Source organism: Hylaeus volcanicus, chromosome 5, assembly GCF_026283585.1.
Source record: "Hylaeus volcanicus isolate JK05 chromosome 5, UHH_iyHylVolc1.0_haploid, whole genome shotgun sequence".
Classification (NCBI taxonomy): Eukaryota; Metazoa; Arthropoda; class Insecta; order Hymenoptera; family Colletidae; genus Hylaeus; species Hylaeus volcanicus.
In genome coordinates, this window is record NC_071980.1 from 7,018,894 (window position 1) to 7,037,819 (window position 18,926).

The 18,926-nt window shown below is 41.2% G+C and overlaps 2 protein-coding genes across 4 annotated transcripts in view; one reads left to right on the top strand and one right to left on the bottom strand.

Moving 5' to 3' along the window:
- Window positions 1-18,926, top strand: part of LOC128877533 (centrosomin) — a 32,755-nt gene that overhangs the window by 11,547 nt on the left and 2,282 nt on the right. For 2 of the 3 annotated variants that reach the window (XM_054124914.1, XM_054124913.1), the window contains exons 3-10: window positions 8,279-8,496; window positions 8,645-8,816; window positions 9,461-9,600; window positions 11,216-11,626; window positions 12,110-12,337; window positions 12,425-12,778; window positions 16,318-16,425; window positions 17,268-18,506. In XM_054124914.1, coding sequence (XP_053980889.1) covers window positions 8,279-8,496; window positions 8,645-8,816; window positions 9,461-9,600; window positions 11,216-11,626; window positions 12,110-12,337; window positions 12,425-12,778; window positions 16,318-16,425; window positions 17,268-18,506 — 2,870 coding nt within the window. Of the gene's footprint in view, window positions 1-4,931; window positions 5,161-8,278; window positions 8,497-8,644; window positions 8,817-9,460; window positions 9,601-11,215; window positions 11,627-12,109; window positions 12,338-12,424; window positions 12,779-16,317; window positions 16,426-17,267; window positions 18,507-18,926 lie in introns of those variants that run through there. The other variant, XM_054124915.1, reaches the window with a different exon arrangement.
- The window catches only part of LOC128877539 (LIM/homeobox protein Lhx3), a 91,984-nt gene that overhangs the window by 9,255 nt on the left and 63,803 nt on the right, over window positions 1-18,926 (bottom strand). The window contains exons 9-10 of the mRNA XM_054124920.1: window positions 4,438-4,517; window positions 3,050-4,322 (exon numbers count right to left, since the gene is read on the bottom strand). The gene's annotated coding sequence lies outside the window, so the exon portion shown is untranslated. The remainder of the gene's footprint in view (window positions 1-3,049; window positions 4,323-4,437; window positions 4,518-18,926) is intronic.

Here is an 18,926-nt window from a genome sequence, read left to right on the forward strand (position 1 = left end):
AATCTGTTTTACCGACCGAGCAATCTGTTTTACCGACAGAGTAATCTGTTTTACCGACAGAGCAATCTACATTACCGACAGAGTAATATGCATTACCGACAGAGTAATCTGTTTTACCGACAGAGCAATCTACATTATCGACAGAGCAATCTGTATTACCGACAGAGCAATCTGTATTACCGACAGAGCAATCTGTTTTACCGACCGAGTAATCTACATTATCGACCGAGCAATCTACATTATCGACCGAGCAATCTACATTACCGACCGAGCAATCTACATTATCGACAGAACAATCTACATTACCGACCGAGCAATCTACATTATCGACAGAACAATCCAAATTACCGACAGAGTAACCTTTTTTTTTACGTGAGGAAATGCGTTTACGCACGCCCCCTCATAAGGAGGGGGTAGTGTGGGACTCGCCCCTTGATTTGATATCAAGGGGAATACCCACTAAAACCTTACGGTGGCCGGCCACAGCGTATTGGGGAGGGGCACCGGGATCTCTTATGAACGCTACCGGTGCCCCCCCGCGCCTCTCTCCCCCCCCCACGAAGGGAGGATAAAAATGCACTTAGCGTTTATAGTAAATTATATTCATACCGAATATACCTAATTTCAATGCTCATAACTGTTGTTACTGCATGAAACCTATTGGTCATAGATTGCCACTAAAAAGAGTGAAATAAAATAATTTTTTGGAAAAAAAATTTAACCGACTTCAAAAAAGGTACAGTGAAAAGCATGAAATAATTTCTAGTTAATGTATATGAATCTGCATTATCGACCGAGCACTCCATATTATCGACCGAGCACTGTAATTTACCGACAGATCAATCTGCATTATCGACATAGTACTCTAAATTACCGACCGAGCAATCTACATTATCGACAGAGTAATCTGCATTACCGACAGAGTAATCTACATTATCGACAGAGCACTCTACATTACCGACAGAGTAATCTGTATTGCCGACAGAGCAACCTGCATTATGGGCCGAACATTCTATATCACCGACAGAGTAATCTACATTATCGACTCTGTCGACACAATTTTTGTGAAACAATCCGTCTGATGCTTTGGTTGGCCTGAGTTAGGTCTGATAGGTTATCGGCCGATAATGCAGATTGCTCTGTCGGCAATGTAGAATGCTCGGTCGATAATGCAGATTGCTCTGTCGGCAATACAGATTACTCTGTCGGTAATGTAGAGTGCTCTGTCGATAATGTAGATTATTCTGTCGGTAATGCAGATTACTCTGTCGATAATGTAGATTGCTCGGTCGGTAATGCAGATTGCTCTGCCGGTAAAACAGATTACTCTGTCGGTAATGCAGATTGCTCGGTCGGTAATACAGATTGCTCTGCCGATAAAACAAATTACTCTGTCGGTAATGCAGATTACTCTGTCGGTAATACAGATTGCTCTGCCGATAAAACAAATTACTCTGTCGGTAATGCAGCTTACTCTGTCGGTAATACAGATTGCTCTGCCGGTAATGCAGATTACTCTGTCGGTAATGCAGATTACTCTGTCGGTAATGCAGATTACGCCGTCGGTAATTTAGATGGCTCTGTCGGTAATGCAGATTACTCTGTCGGTAAATTAGAGTGCTCGGTCGATAATGAAGATCACTCGGTCGATAATATGGAGTGCTCGGTCGATAATGCAGATTCATATACATTAACTAGAAATTATTTCATGCTTTTCATTGCATTTCCCATACTTTAAAAAAAATATATCTAGAGGTAGTGCGTATTCATATAAATTAACTAGAAATTATTTCGTACTTTTCACTGTACTTTTTTTGAAGTCGGTTAAATTTTTTTTCCCAAAAAATTATTTTATTTCACTCTTTTTAGTGGCAATCTATAACCAATAGGTTTCATGCAGTAACAACAGTTATGAGCATTGAAATTAGGTATATTCGGTATGAATATAATTTACTATAAACGGTAAGTGCATTTTTATCGCCAATTTGTCGCTTTACTCTCAATTTTGTAGCGACGCCTGCGGTACACGGTGTATCTAAGTTTAGATGTGGCTAGCATGTCCGCCGGATAAATAGGTGGATGGAGCAATGAAAATAGGAAGAGACAACTGTTATAACTTGTCGCGGACTTGCGGTTGCTAATTCTGTAAATCTTCGATATCCCTTCAAGGATATCGGATTCACCGTGGATCGCGAAATATATATATATACCCACGATACTTTTTCGAGGCAACCTATCTTGCTCTCGGATCCTACAGAGAACAAAATTTTACAGAATCTATTGGAAAACTCTTCGTTAATCAATGATAAAGAAACACAGGTACAATCCTAACGTTAGAATAGAAAAAGTATCTAGCCTGAAGCAGTAAGCCTAAAATATTAGGTGTACAAATAAGTTCGGTGCCTATACATATATTCAGCTGTAATTACATTTCAAATTGAAATTTTTTTCCCACCGATCGGCGTCTTAAGGTATTAGCTTCACGCTACTAAATTCACTATATAACTTCAACCTAATTGGTATATAACCTCGAAAAACAATACTTCGCACCATGACGTTTCAGAAAGAGCACATTAGACATTGTATTCTTTTTGCATTTGAGTTGAAGAAAAATACTGCTGAGGCTACAAAAATGATTCTCATTCATGCGGCATATTCTCCAGATATGGTTCCCTCAGATTACCATCTTTTTCGGTCGCTACGATACCACAGTTGATTCTCACTTCAAATCTTTCGAAAAAGTCGAAGAAAGCATTAATGAGTTTATTGAATCAAAATCACCATCTTTTTATAGAAACGGAATCCGTGTGTAGAAAGTAATGGTGATTACTTTAAAACATAACGTGTGTTCCTTTTTCTTATAAGTAAACATCGAATATATGATAAAAAGGCACCGAACTTATTTGTACACCTAATATACATAATATACACCTAATATATAATGTATATCTATATAGTCACTACCAAGCCTAAAGTACCGAGGCTAGATAAGCCTAAACTACCATATATCTATGTAGATACTACTAACCCTGAAGTACTATAAACCTACCATAAACTACTTTATACTGCCTTGCCACCATGTTCGCAGTCCACAAGGCCCCTAATTTTTCCACCCTCCTAGGGAAGACCTCCCAATGAATCAAAGTTTTTATCTACTCTCGAGTGTACCCTCAAAACGAATCAGCGAACTTCGAAATCGATCACATAGGTTTCCGCGCGAGACGAACACGAACCTGACGAGCGCGGCCCGGCAAAGGTACCATTATCCGTGTCGCAATGCCGCAAGCGACCCGAAATAACCGGCCAAGCCTCCGCCAGTCTGATCCTGATTCGTGGCCCAACGTTGGCCTAAAGGTTGACTCTAACCAGCGCGAAATTAACAATCGCTGGCTGGTTCGCGTTTAAAGACGATTCCGTGGCTTTAATTACGGGCCAGGCTAGTGTCGAGCAGGCGACGAGGGGCTGGAGAGCCGCCTGCCAAAATAAAGATAGTTCAAACTCGGTTCTGGCCTAAATGTGTCATCTATAAATACGCGAGCCCCGCGTCCGCGCGAGTGAGAGCCCGCCTGAATCGATATCGCGCTCGACCCGATACCTGGATCGCGGAAACCCGCTGATAGATCCCCGAGATCGTCCAACGATCTGCCCGCAACTCTTTGAACCCACATACGCGTTACCGATCTTCTCCATCTTCTACTCGAGATACAATTATCGGAATCATTCTGTTATATTTGTTACTAGACTGCGAATTATTTATGCACTTATAGGAAATTTGAATATACAATAATACAAAAGTGTATTGAAAGTAAAGTTCGTATCATAATATTTCTAGAGTAATATAAATTCTTATTTAACACTTTATCTACCGGGCTATTTAGAAGTAGACTTTAATTCAAAAAACAATATTCTACAGTAGCATATGCCAATCTAGGCTGACAATAATTCCTTCATACTGTTACTAGGCACATTGGAAGCCAAGTCTCTAACCAGACATTAAACATTGTTCGTAGACAACCGTCAACACAGTAAATAAATTCAAATAACTAAATACTGCAATTAAAAAGCCTATAAATAGGCTCCCGGTACATAAAGTGTTAAGATCAATTTTCCTGGGTCAATTTTCCTACGTGCAGATATTATTTTGGATAAAGATCCGCAGCGTATTAGTTAAGTTCAAATATTTAGATTCATTTTCGAGTTAGGATTTACAGGTCGATGTTTCGGTGTAATAATTAATTCCAAAAGAATTCCGTCCACAACGCATGGATCGCTTTGACCCACGAGTATTTAGCACTCAAGGGGATATAAGCTGCCTCAGTGATCTGAAACAATTGCCGTGGGGTAAAAGAACGTTTTAAAAATCTCACAGAGGTGAAGATGTGGGTGCTGGCTTCCCTGATACCATGAGGGTAGACCGAAATAGTAATTTATACTCACAGGAGCTTGAGCACGTGGCGCCCGCAGCTGCAACAGGAACTGCATCGGGGGCTGGGATTCGAGTGGAACCACGAGTTTGCCTACAAGAGGGAAACGCGTGTTAGAAGGACAGTTTCCGGCGATCGATCTAACACTTGAATACTGAATAGGATTTGCTTCTTGCTTGTAGTATACGGAGATCCACGTGGCTGAAGTTTCCTTCTTTGGAAAATGTTCAAAAGAGGAAACGAGACAAACATATCAGCAAACTTCAGATTTATTCGAAGCCTAGGGTTTCGCCCATCACTGCCTGAAATACGTGTTCTCCGCTCGAAAAGAAATCGATCGCAAGTGTCTGGCTAAGAAGAATTCGTTGCCCCGTGGAGCCGCGGCTCGATGAATCCTTGAAACGTCCGTCTATATCCAACACGTGAACACGGTATATGCTTTGAATATAATTTTAACTGCACGTTATTGCGATGTAAACTTTGGCGCTGCTCGGCCATTCTCCGTCTCAGTTGGTGTTTGCGCGACCGTCGCGAAAAGATCTACCGAATCCGTGATACCAACGAGATAGTAATTTGCCCTTAGATTTAGCGTGGGTATAGAGCAGTGCGGTAAAATGTGACGTTTGCCACTGGAGGACGTTCCCACGTGGTATGGGATGTGGTAGGTCGCGGTCAGAGGCTTCGACCTTTCCCGAGAACATCCAGGATAGGCCAATACAAATACAAGTCATGTTTGGTATGGAATATCGCTTGGAACGTTATCGTGCACTTAGTTATTATGTTTATTATGATATTATACCGTGGACGTTTACGCGAACTCGTGGTTTTATACGCACAGGTGACGGACAGAAATGTAAATTATACTATGTTTTATACATTTACGCATTTCTACGTATCCTTGTATATTTTTAAGTTTGTCACAAACATCCACAGGCTACTGACGAGCCAATTTTTGATTAATTCTTTGAAGAATCTAAACTGCATACGGTACGTTATAAATTAATCGAGGGCACTGTATACATTTCTAGATAATAATTCGAGTAATTCAAGCGTTGGCAAGTTCTATATGTCTAAGGAAAAGGTTAAGTGGATGTGTCGACTGAATTAATATATTGCACCGTGGTATTTATAGCATACGTGCATCGTTACCCAAACGACATTTAATATACATACGTACCGTTATCTAGAAGCTAAGCGCGATTGAAAGATGATACATTCAATCACGTCTGATCTGCGTGCGCTCTTTTATAGCATGAACGTGTACGGTTAATAAAATTAGAAAAAAAAAAAGACTAATTCTTTGTGTAATTTAATATCCGAATGAATGGCAAAGTATCAGAGATAGAACTAAGAGTGTCTACATACTGTGTTCGCGTACTAGTTATGAGTGATAGGGCGACTGAATGACGGATTAATTCTGAAGTGTCGCGTTTTAAATGGAGGGGAGGATGTTACGTCGAGACCTAGGACACATAGAGTCTAATAAGCTCGAGAACGATAGTGTTTACGTTATTTCGATAGCTTGAAACACCGATACTATCGCGATATCGAAAGTAGTTTCTCGTTCTAAGTTCCTGATTCATTCATTAACGAAAGGAAAGTTCTATTTAGGGCCCATCGCAGAAATAAGGTAAATTCGAGCGAACAGATACAGAAGGGTTTTAAAAGAACTCCATTGAGCCCAGCAAGCCACGAAATGGAAATTATTGTAACATAAAGGAAACTGCCCAAACGTATCTGCCCCATTTGTGCATTAATACAGGCTATTAAGCTCGGTCGTGCCGCGTTGCGACCTTTCTTTGTGCGACACAATTCAGCTCAAAGGGGAACGAACACTGGGTACATTCGACTAGGTAAATTTATACAAGGTCGACACTTTACTTCTTTTTTTTGTGTTTAAATACAGTGCTTGAATGCTACAGAAAATATTTCCAAAGTTAACCTCACGGTGCACGAAACTGAAAAAATTGTATCGCTTACTCCCTTCAAAAGGGCTCGTAAGTGCAAGTTCCCTCGTACCGCGTTTAATCTTCGTTATTTTCGTTCGAAATAAATCGCACGAAGATCCCCGATGAAGTTTAAAGAAAAACGAAATATCCGAAGGAATATCTGCAAAATTGACGCTCGAGACTAGAATACCCCCGTCGACGGCGCTTGGTGGCGTGCCAAAAAAGATTCAAAGGGAGCAAGACACGGCCGCGGCCGTTTAGCATCGCGAAATTGGCATCGGTAGTCGCGTAGCTCGGATGAATTCGAGAATAGGATCGATTCAACGGTCAATGATTGCAACAAGCGCACCTGGAGAAAAACGATCGCCACGCGCGAGCGTGTTCGGAACGGCTGGCGCTAAAACGTTCGTTAGTCACGAGCCTGGCGTGCCAGCAAAGGACTGTGTCCTTAAAAGGGACGAGCTTATCTTTAGTTTCGCGCCGGCGAGGATCCTGAACTGCGTTACGAGACGCTTTAGCCGTAAACGAAGAGGATTGGAGCTGCCGCGACATTCAGGGTCCTCTGAAAGAAAGTTTCGGATTTGTTAGTAATTGCTAGCTAGCGAGGATGTACTCTTCCTATCTTCTTTGTGTTTCTAATGTACTACTCGATCGTGTTAGGATAGTTTTGATGTAGGGTACTCTAGGGACGTAAAAGTTCCAACTCGAGGGAGGGTGCAGCGACCGAAACTAGCTCCAAGTAGTTATCGAGACAAAATTTGGAAACTTTCTACTGTTACGCAGTTTTTGCCGTTGAATTCAAGGGTGCAAACAACAATATATTTAAACGATTCTTTTTTGTATTTTTTTGTAAAAAAAGTCGAATCGAAAAATCGAATTGATGTCCTCGTGTTACGTCACTGGAAATCTCAACCATGATATCAAATACGATAACGAAAGAAAATAAATAAATAAAAATCAGAAAAATGAGTATAAAATAATATACAAAATAAGACACCATTACAGTAACAGTGAACCGAGATACAAGTAGGGTTTAGAAACGTTTGGTCTCTAGTCCAAACGAGGGTGAGTTTCAGCCTCGAAGAGTTCACGCCAGGGCCCTGAAAATTCTCGACCCGTCCTTTTCTACACCGCGATATCTCGAACACGCGAGCGTGCAAGCTCGTCGATAGCTCGTCTTTTATCCGCGATAATTTGGCAACTCGGACAGGTTTTATAGAGAATCAGGGGGTTCGGGTTAGGGAGCCTCGAGACTGTAGCATCGGTGAACGTGGTCACGCAAAATTCGGTTTCTCACGTTCGGCACGTATCTAAATGTTAAACGTAGTGCTACCAGCTGGGGATCGACGCAATCGTGGTTCTCGTTTCTGTGATTCGATCGGGGCTCGTTGAACTATACGCTGCTACGAGGGTGAACATTTCTAATCTGGAATAAATTGAAACGTTCAGATTCTATTGTCAGAGATGACTTAAAAGAAAACCCACACGTCGATCAAGTACCTCGCGGTGTTAGGTTAACATCTGCTAATTATGGAAAGTAAGAGCTCGATAAAAGGGAAGGAAGATTTTCATACTTTGGTATCGATAGAACGGGGGCATAGTTGACTCGACGATTTCTTATGGCGAACTGTTTTTGTCGGATGATTCTATTAACGCGTTCTTCTATTAACCCGGAAACGGGTGATAAGACTTTTCTCGATAAGGAACTAAAAAATCTGGACAGGACCGGTGAACTTGATTAAGAAGTGAAATACTACGAGACGAACGTCAAGTTACCTAATCTTCGATAGACTCGAGACAGAATTTGAGCATTGTAGAAATTTCCGCGAGTTTTAGTCTGGCAGCCAACGTGTTGAGAAACGCGAATGGAAGCTTGTAAAAAGTATTCTTTTCTCGTTGCTTCAGGTACAAACGCAAACTTGCCTGGTAAACAGTTCCCACCGGGGGTGATCGGGACCAGAGACGGGGTGGGTATCGGCAGAACCATGAAGGTCTACGAAGACCAGCTAGAGGCCCTCAAGAAGGAGAACTTCAACCTCAAATTGCGTATCTACTTCCTCGAGGAACGGATGGGCATCACATCTGCGGACGAGAATGCGATAAAGAAGAACATCGAATTGAAGGTTTCTACCGGTTTCGAATTTCTTTCCGTAACGTTAGCCTGACGAATAAGAAAACCGAGTAACAACAGTTTAACGAAGGGTCCAGGGGAAGTTTTAATCGACTTTACTTCGCTTAGCTTCAATTCAAAGAGTTTTGCTCCCTTGTTAGGTGGAAAACGAGTCGCTGAGGCAGGAGTTGGTGGAGAAGCAGGAACTTCTCAGCCAAGCGGCCAAGGCTTTCGAGTTGATCGAAGAACAGAAAAAGGCATCCTCGAGGAATCAAGCGCAGTATCAACAGTCCCTCGAAAATGAACGGGAGAAGATCAGGAAGCTCGAGCAAGGTCAGTAACGAAGTTTAATTATCCTCTGTCCCAGATCTCGATTATTTCTTAATTAGTTCCTCGAGGTGGAATTATATCTGAATATTTAAGCCCGTCGAGAGACGAATTTTAAATGGGAAATTTGTTGCTTTAGCAATTTTTATCCGCAAATCGATTTTAAGATGCAGACACGTCCCTCTATGTCTATAGAAGAAATTTCTCTAAATCGAATAATTAGTTCGATATTTCCAAATTAATTTCCGATATAATTTCATTATAAATATGTACATGAATAAATATATTACGCATGTATATATTTATAACGAAAATTTTATTTGGAAACGTCACATCTGTCATTTAATTTAGACAAACTTCTTTAATGAACATAGAAGGCACGAATACTTATGGGACTGACTGTATCTCTCATTTTACTTTTCTATATTTTTTCATGATCTAAAGAGTATAACGACTAGAGTTTATGGTAATTTTTATATAAAAATAAACGTACACTCAAGGGGTTAGCTAATAGCGACGAGCCGTCAGATTGTGGTGTAACACCCTGTTAACTATACCGAATTCTTCGGTTGGTTAACTATGTCGCTTTTCGTAACGGTCTGATTTATTCTTGGTGTCATGAAACGTTCCATTGCTCTTTGTTGCGTCAGAATTAGCCGAATACCAGGAAAAGGTAACAGATGCGTCCATCTACTATAAGGAAGCCTTCGGCATCACACCAGAAACGACACTGGAGAACGAGGAAAAATTGCACCAAATGGAAGAACTTGTTGCATCTCTCGAGGCCGAGGTGAGAATATTACTATCGTGATTAAATTATGCGAGTAATCGTCGCGAACACTCTATTCTATTCGTATCATTATTTGAAATAGTATAATTCCCTGTACGGGACCGTCTCCCTATATTTGCTTTTTCAACTCACCAGCATGTACTGTAATTCTATTCTAAATAGCGTTATCAGTCTAGATGTTCCGCGCGAAGAGTGTTCATTGACCCTTCCGTGCTTGCGTCGGCTAGCTTTGATCGCGAAAAGAAGAGATAGCGGATATCATCGTATATAATTTAATTTCACTGCTGACTAATGTAACACGCGAATTTCGCTTCGAATGAAAATAATACCTGAGCGAAAAACTTTTCCTGAAACACAATTGCGTGAATGGGTAACTTGTAATCGTCGATTTTTCGTGAATTACGTATTGCCTAACGCTCCGCGAAAAACGATAAGAAATTCTCGGACAGTTTCATTCGACTTCCTCTTTCTGCGAGGCATTTCACGCGCATTTGCACGATTTCAACGCTATCTTTGTTCGCTTCCTTCGGCCACCGCGAAGGGAACCACGCCCGATAAGCTGGCTCTCGTCGTTCGCAAAAAGGGAAAGAGAGTAATTAGTATGTTTCGAGTAGCGGACGCGTTTGCTTTGTTAGTATTTTTCGTCGAATGTGCCCAGCTGGTTTCTTGCGCGTCTGGGCACCGGGAGGCAACAGTATCTCCATTATTCCCGTAATCTCGATTAAAATTAATTACACCGAAGGTGATGGATGTCGTTCGCGAGTACGATGTTTAATTGGATGTTGCAAAGGCGAAGGGTAAAGTTGCAGTTAAGTCGCAGTGATTTAACGCGTTGACTGCCATGGATTCACATGGATATGTTTACAGAACTAACATTTTGTCTCGGGACAATTAGAAACTGTACAATCTAACATTCGTCGTATTACTCATTTTTGTATTCTCATCAAAGTTTACGAATTCTATCCAGATCAGTTTTCATCAACACTTAGCCCTTGAAATCATTTGTTGAAGTTCCTTGGCGAAAAGCTCCGTCACCCGTATGTGGGTGACGCGGCGTTCAACGTGTTAAAGGTTCTTTTTTCTTTCCTTTAAATTTTATATGCAAAGTGGTGCAGGAAGTTTCATTGCGTTTCCTTCGTACGCCCTATCTAGTAATTACTTCAAATTGTATTTATAGACACCCTGTATAGCGTTACAGGCGGCTTTGTAAAAAACTACTGGGAGTCCTGGCAAAGTTCTATTTTAATATTTTAGGGCTCGTCGAGCTCTTCGTGTGACACGCGTGGACCACCCCTAAGGAAGGGTTAATATACCCCTCTTGTCAAAAGGCTCCTCGATTCTTCTGTTTCTTTCTCCACTAAAAATACTTTTAAAGTCTTCTTCCAAGAAGAAACCTCACACCTATTAATAGAATAAAATACTAGGATTCTTAGTAGCGATATGAAACATCTCCGCACGTTCTCACTCTCAACAATATCAACATTCATGACGCTATTCTCTCGCAATGAACTAGCTTACCAAATTAACGAAAAGTTCCTCCTTCGCTTCTAAAGCGGACCGAAGTATGCGATTTTTTTTTTGCGTATGTGGACTAATTAATCACGTAAAAACACAGGTGAAGCAGGTGACGGCCAGCTTGGAAGAGGAGAGGATCTGGGCGCAGGAGCTCGAGAGCGAGCGGGACGAGTTCAGGGAACGGTTGGAGGCTGAGACGCGTTTCAGAGAAAGCCTGGCGGCGGAGAGGGTGCAAGACATGGAGGAGTTACGAGAAAAGGTCAAAGAACTGGAGGAACAGCTGCTGAAAAAGGACACGGTCGTTCAGCAGTGCAGGAACGAGCTGCAGGAGAAAGAAAGGGTGATCAAGGAGAAAAATGTCCAACTGGAGGAGAAGTGTCGGACGTACGACGAGCTGAACGCTGTCGCGGAGAAAAGAAAGAAACAGGTCGATCAGTTGAGGGCGTCTATAAAAACCAGGGACGATGCCCTCACGGACCTCAACAACAAGCATCGCGCTTTGCTCTCACAGGTGATACTTTCAATTCTTTTTTTTTTTCTTTTACGTTGTATTGAAAGATACTTTATTAAAAAGAAAGGGCAATGTTGTTAGACAAAAGAATGCTTTGTAAACAGTGTGTCCTATATACATATAGAACACTGGCTCCTAGAAGTACCTATTTAAAATACAGAGATGTGCAGCATTCGTTGTGTAACAAGAAATTCTATCCAACTTCTGCAAGCATGTTTTTATGTCTAATTTAAATAGACAAATTACAAATTTATTTGGAAACATGAAGCGTTCGTTTAAATTAGATAAATTTCTTCGATAAATAGAGCTCATGTTCTAGGAATCATTCTCTAAATCCTTCTCATAAGAAGGTTCTTCATCAAGAACCAGACTTGAATACAGCATAACGCAGAAGTTGACGTATTTGGAAGGAATTGCCAGCTTGAATCGATTCTTATTACAGGCTGTAATTGACAGGGTGGCTTTAATTGATTTCTATTACAGTTCGAGAACGGTTATGCGAAACGATCACCGCCTACCAGCCCGACGTCGATGAATCTAATCGAGGACCCCTTCCAGTCGCGAATGGGACAGAAAGCAACCTGCGGCCAAGGAACGACGAAGAGAGGAAGCGCGTGTCTCGATAGCGAACCGAACAGAGAAAGGTCGCCGAGATTAAAGGACCCGTTGCAAGCACTCGGGGAAGTCAAAGACGCGAGAGGTCTGATCAAGGTAAGTACAAGCTCACGTTCTCCTCCTTTCCCAAAAACCGCATCGATTTCATATTTCCACGAATCGATCGTCTTCTGTTTGCTGCAGGAAATCGAAGACAAAGACAACGAGTTGAAGCGCCAAGAAGAAGCAAGGAAGCAGCTAGTGCTGAAGCTGTGCAATATGCAAAAGCACGTAGAGGTCACGGATCAGAAGCTGATAAAACTGAAGAACGACCACGAGAAGGCGATCAAAACTATCCAAGGGTTCATGCAAAAGCAGCGGAAATTGGAGAGCACGCAACTGAGAAAGGAGCAGAAGATCATGGAGCTGGAGATCGAACTGAACAGGTTAAGGGAGAACGAGGATGCGAAGATCGGAAGGGACAGGCACAACCAGTACGTTCTAAGGGACTTCAGCACCGACATGACGGACGACCCCGAGCGTGATCCCAGCAATCAGGTCGACATCATGATTTTTCGACGCTACTCGGCTATCTCTGCGTTTCTGAATAACAATTTACTAACTGTGATCTGTTCTTTGGGCTCGAGGCTAGGTGCTGTTGTACTTAGATTCTCCTCTTACTTCGTAAGCGTTTAATTTTCGCGACGAAACGGGACAAGAGTACACCCGCGGTAGAAAATATCGTTGACGACGCGTCACGATCGAAGAGTTCACAAACGTAGAGATAGTACCACAATACTTTCCAATGCATTCCGCTTAAATACGGCACAGGGTTACGGAATGGTTTAGTATTATCAAACGTTTCTCTTTCTTTCAGAAATACTACTGAACTCACCTAACATCTTCTACTTCTCCTTTTCTGCTTTTCGTCATCATCACTCTCACTGCATGACACCTATCGCTTTGGGGTACCGTTCAATATTTTTCATTTCTACACGATGCGACTAGAACTTCTCACGCATACGAATCGATAGCAGCGTTCGGTCATCGTCGATATCTTTTGTACAATATTTTTATTTTTTTATTTTTCCGGTTACTCGTTCAGTTTTATATCGAATTAAATACTACGTTATGTATTCGTTGTTTTTTTTTTTCTACTTTTGTCTTTGTTAATATCTTACGCGTTCTACGTTAGGTATTCGATACTCGCGCATATATTTTTGCACGGATTTCTAGTGTTGGTGCATGAAGCGTGTTGAGGCGACTTAAGAGTGATCATTTGTATGTACACGTTGCTGCCAAGACGAATATGGATGTATTTTGTATAGTTTTTTATTTCCTCGACAAGCATTTTAGAAACTTTTGTACAATACTTACTGCTAAATTCACTGCTTTTATACTAATTTGTGCACGAATCCTGACGTATTTAATTACAGGACACGCTTAGTTGCAAATCAACGATGAATCAATCGTTAATCATTTTGTCAACGCTTTCGAACGAATAAATTAACTACTCATTTTGCCTTTACGAATTGTTTGTCTACTTTTATTTGAATTTATGAGAAATTGGAAATGATTAACACTCATTTTTTCCGTATCCGATATCTAAATCGTCACGAAAGTTTCTTGAAAGAAAAATTCTGTTTCCTAAATTTTATTCTGCGTCGTATCTCGTTCGCGGGTCAATCTATATATATATTTTTATTACGTTAGAGGCTACAGGCCTCCAGTTCTTTAGGAGCTTTCAAAATTCAACCTTGCTTTTAGATTCAAAGCTGTGTTACTTTAAACATTCGTGGACTGTTAGATCGAGTCGGAAACTGTACAATTATTTTTCGAGTAGAGGCACGCAGATAGAGATTGAAAGACAGAAGAACAGGGCATTAATTTAGCTGATAATTATAAAATTGTTTCCCAAACGAAAGCATGTTAGTATTCGTAGTTTGTAGAAACCAGAAGACATAATCAGAGTTTGTTTTAATCCTCATACTTCTTCTATCTAGATTGCTTTAATCGATTCCTCTTATTTCTAAAATAGAATATCTATGTTGAAGAAATGTGTCTAAATTAAATGATAGACTTGACGTTTCCAAATAAACGTTTCGTTATAAATATGTAAGAGAACCACGGATTGGTCCAGGCAGTTTTAATTACGTTTTGTTATACTCCATTGTAAAATGGTTCCTCAAGTAAAGAGAACGCTGACGTTGATAGCCTTTAATAGACAAGAAGACCACTCTTCGTGGCTCTTGATGTCGCATCGTCCATTGATGGATCACCCACGCGAATTCCATGCTAAACAAGCACGAATTACCGATGCTGGACATTGAATGAAACCGAGACGAGGAACTTGCCACTAGAGATTTAGCGATCGAGTAATTTTCGTGGAAGAGCAAGCCCCGGCGACACGGTATCTCCGCGATACGAAACCGAAGACATGCCTTTCGTCTAATAATAGAGACGGTCTGCTCGCGAAGTCTGCACGAACCGCTCTCGGGGCAGTCTTCGCACGAAAATTCATCTCGACTGTTTCATCCACCGTGGTGTCCTCCACGACGAACGACGATTATAAACGAAAAAAAATAATTAAAAGAAAAAAACATTTAAAAAAAAAACAAACGAAAACGAACCAAAAAAAAAATTACAAACGACTATAGACTCGATCGACCCTGATCGGGAGGACTCGAGATACATCTGTTAACTTTCTTTCGCTTTCCGATTAGAACGAATTATCGATAAAATTGAAGAGGTGTCTGTGTGTGTGTGTGTCATTATTTCTCTTTTTATTGATAACGAAAAAAAAAACGACTCTAGACGAAATAGAGCAAGGATACTTTGCGACCCTTAACGAAAAAAACTGAGCACTCCCTGCTGGAGAAGCAACGATTTTTATAATAAATAATACGCTAAACGCGTGCCGATCGCGGATATTCGCCAGTGCTAGACGTTATTGTAGCATTAGCGTCGGAGTATCCATCAAGGATCGAGTTTCATACGATCGATCGAACGGGATAAATCGATAACAATATGTTCTCCTGTTTGTGCGCCTCGGTGAGAATGGAGGTAGGTGGACAACGTGTGACGTTAGGGAAAAATTAAGGAAATCGGGTCGGGAGGGTTGTGGTTGTTCGTGGGACTAGAAATGGTGTGATTCTTCGAGGACGAAAAGTAAGGGACGAGTTGATTAAATAATCAATTGTGCAAGAGAGCGTTCAAGTACGTTACATTGATTTTTATTTTGGATTCTGTTTGGTAATTAATAAATAGACTATATACATAATTAACATATAGTCCATTCCTTTGAAATGGTTCAGTACCAAAAGGAGTCCAAAATAAGGATCAATTTAATGAAGTCGAACGAATGTGTATATCAAAGAAAGTGTTACATACTAAAGAAGTATATATTGATATTATTAAAAAGTACTCAGAGCATGACGTACCTCCAAGTATTTTATTAAAGACGCGTCGGCTAATTATACTTGTGTGCAACACGTGCAGTTTGTATCAACATCAACCATATTACTATCTCAGCTATTGTGTAAGGGTACTCTCTCTGTCGATCGGCACTTCTGTTGCGTTCCTCAACATTCTCAATCATTTCTTCAACTGTAGCTAGAGTAAACTAAAGTAAATGCTAGAAGTAGACGATAAAAATTGTGTCCAATAATTTTCATCTAGAGATCCAGCGGTAGAGCTAAGGCCACCATGTAAAAATTACAAATTAGATCTCTTCTGTTTTTCATTTTAGGGGCCAGATATCGTTACCCTTGTTTCGCCGCGCAGTTGGTGAAGAAAACCGAAACTCTAAACCTTCCTTCTAACACGAAACAACCCCTAGCCGATGTTAATTAGCATGCAATCGCCTCCCACCCACCCACCCACCCCTCCCAACCTGCTTTTTTCCTCGATTACACGGGTTATCCACGAGCACCACGAAATACTTTCCTGTTTTAATTAGCACGCTATTTCCTGATGCAAATTACTAGCACGCAATATCTGTACATAACATCTCTGTAACAGCAGTTGTTTCGCAAATAAATCGTTCCACCGATTTGCCGCCGAGTTTTATTGACGAGAACAATACTTTATATGTGCAGCGACGATTCGACGAAATGGAAGCCAAAATTAACGACCTACGAGACCAAGTAGAGACCATCAAGGCTGAGAAGAGTCGCTTGGAGAAGCAGATAGAAGTTAAATCGGAGGTAATTGATTTTCATTGATTATTGAGCCTGGAAGATTCGTCATTGAGGATTGCTTTCGCTATTTATTGCGTTCATTGACTGGTTACTATTATTCTAATTTCGTACTAGCGATCCACGAAATTATTTGTTAATTCTTGTATGAGTTCAAGTACTAGATAGTCATTCATTGATTTTACCGGAAGTAAATATTGGGATAGTAAATGATCACGTTCGATTAATCTGTGGCAACTATCGTCATTTTAATATGTGTAAGTTTAATTGATCGTTTATTATTCTTATCATTTCTTTGAGGATCGTTTTGGATGAAATGAACTCAACCAACGGGGCAGCTGTTTGATATACTTTCATCAAATAAAATACTAAAAGCATAATTGATATACTGGAAATTGCGGTTATTCTGGTATTCAAATTTGAACTTTCTATATCGAATAGTTTCCATGATAAGAATGGTAAAAAATTAGTTTGTTTTTGAAGTCAGGATAGTTATATGTCTCTATACTAGGACAATAACTACGTTTCTCGATAGGCCAAACGAATAGACACGTCTATTCATCTAACACGACCTAACCTGAATCCAATACAGGCCTGTTTAAGGCCCATCAACCTAATGCAGACCTAATATGGGCCAACCTGAGCTACCTCACCCAAAGGAGACGTCTTACACATCCAAATCTAACCTTACTCCAACCCAGTATAACTCAGACCTAACCTAATCAAGCTCCCATCAACCTAATCCTTCGTCAATCAAGCCCATCCAATTCACCAGTCTGGTGTCCGAGTACTTGAACATTCCATCTACAATGCCTATCGAGAATTAACCTATCGCGACTTTTCTTCTTTAGGAACTGCAAGGCCGCCTGCAGGACAAGGAACAGAAGATCGAAGTCTTAGAGATCGAGAAGCAAACGATGATGGAGCAGCTACAGGACAAAGCCACCGAACTCGAGAAACTGAAAGAGTCGACGAGAAACGATCCCGAGGCTCCGGCTGAACGAGAAGATCTTCTCCGCGAGCTCGAGCTGCGAAACGGTGAAATCGAGGAGAAGAATCGAAAGATTGAGCAACTAACGAAGGAGCTCCAGGTGAAGACCCAGAATCTGCAGCAGCTGGTGAACACGGAACTCTGGAGCAAGAACAAGGAGATAGCCAAGCTCCACAACCACATGACCGCCAGCCACGGTCACGAAAGAAGTCGGAACAAGTCCGATGTCGTCCAGGACAGCGCCGGTCAGCTGACCACCTTGATCAAAGAGTTGAACGACATAGGTATCAAGGTGACCTTCACCAACGAGGTGATCCAACTGAACTATATCGATGGAAACAAGCCCATAGATGTGAAAACGATGACGGACTATGTACAGAGGTTGGTGAGCCAGAAGAACGAGCTGGAGAAGGAGGTCGACTACCTGAAGTGGTTGAAACTGGTGTCGATGCCAGACATCGCCACCGAGATGGACGGATACGGCGACAATCAAACGGAGAGAGCGAACAAGTACTGCGAATTGCTGCGAACCCATCTCAAGGACCTGATGAAGTTCATGAAGGAGATGCTGAAGAACGTAGACCGCGCCGACACGATCGGCAACGAGCACAAGAGGATCGTGCTCGATGTTCTCATGAGCTCAAAGATACTTTCTGACGACTTCGTGAACGCCCTCGAAGGGATTTCTATCAACGACGCACCTCCCAACTTGGATGGAGGGAGCGTCAAGTCATTCGAGAACTCTACCAAGAAGAGTCGATCGGAGAGTCTGGTTAGCACCATGAAACATCAAGCATCCACCCAGTCGGACTCAGAGGCGTTCTCAGAGCCAGATAGGACAGTCTCCATGGCCAGAATTGGCTTGCAAGAGACCCAACAGAGGTCCTTGAACAGATCCAGGTTCTCAAAGTACACGAAGACGTTCAGCGACTCCGAGGACTCTCTGGAATACGTGCCTTATCATAAAACTTATCAGAACGATCTGAACGAAACCGAGGCTAGCTACCACATAAAGGAACTGAAAGAAACTAACGCTCTGCTGTACACGGAGCTTAGTGCCCTTAGGAATGAACTGAGCAGCAAGGTTTCCTTCGATTGTGTGAGTATAATCTCTATTCAGAGTGTCTAGCTAGACTGTTTCGTTAATTTCAACTTAATAATAGGTTTACTGATATTTCTTATCTGTAGACTTTATGCATATAAGGGAAATTTGAGTGTGCAAGAAACTGTAAAATGTGTACAGGATACAGTAATATAAAGAATATTTCATGTAAAGTTTATATTATGTTTGCAGAGCAAAATGACTTCCTACTTGGTTTCAATTTTTGTAGGTACAAAGAGGGTACTAATTTTGTAGATAGTAGAAGTAATGTTTTCATAAGTGTAGTCGATTTACTAAAATTAAGAGGCTTAGACAAAAATGAATTTGGATTTAAAATAAATGGTTCCTGTACGAATACTTATTACACTGACTGTATGCTTGACTCTTTATATACATAAAAGTTAGCATAAGGCAAAT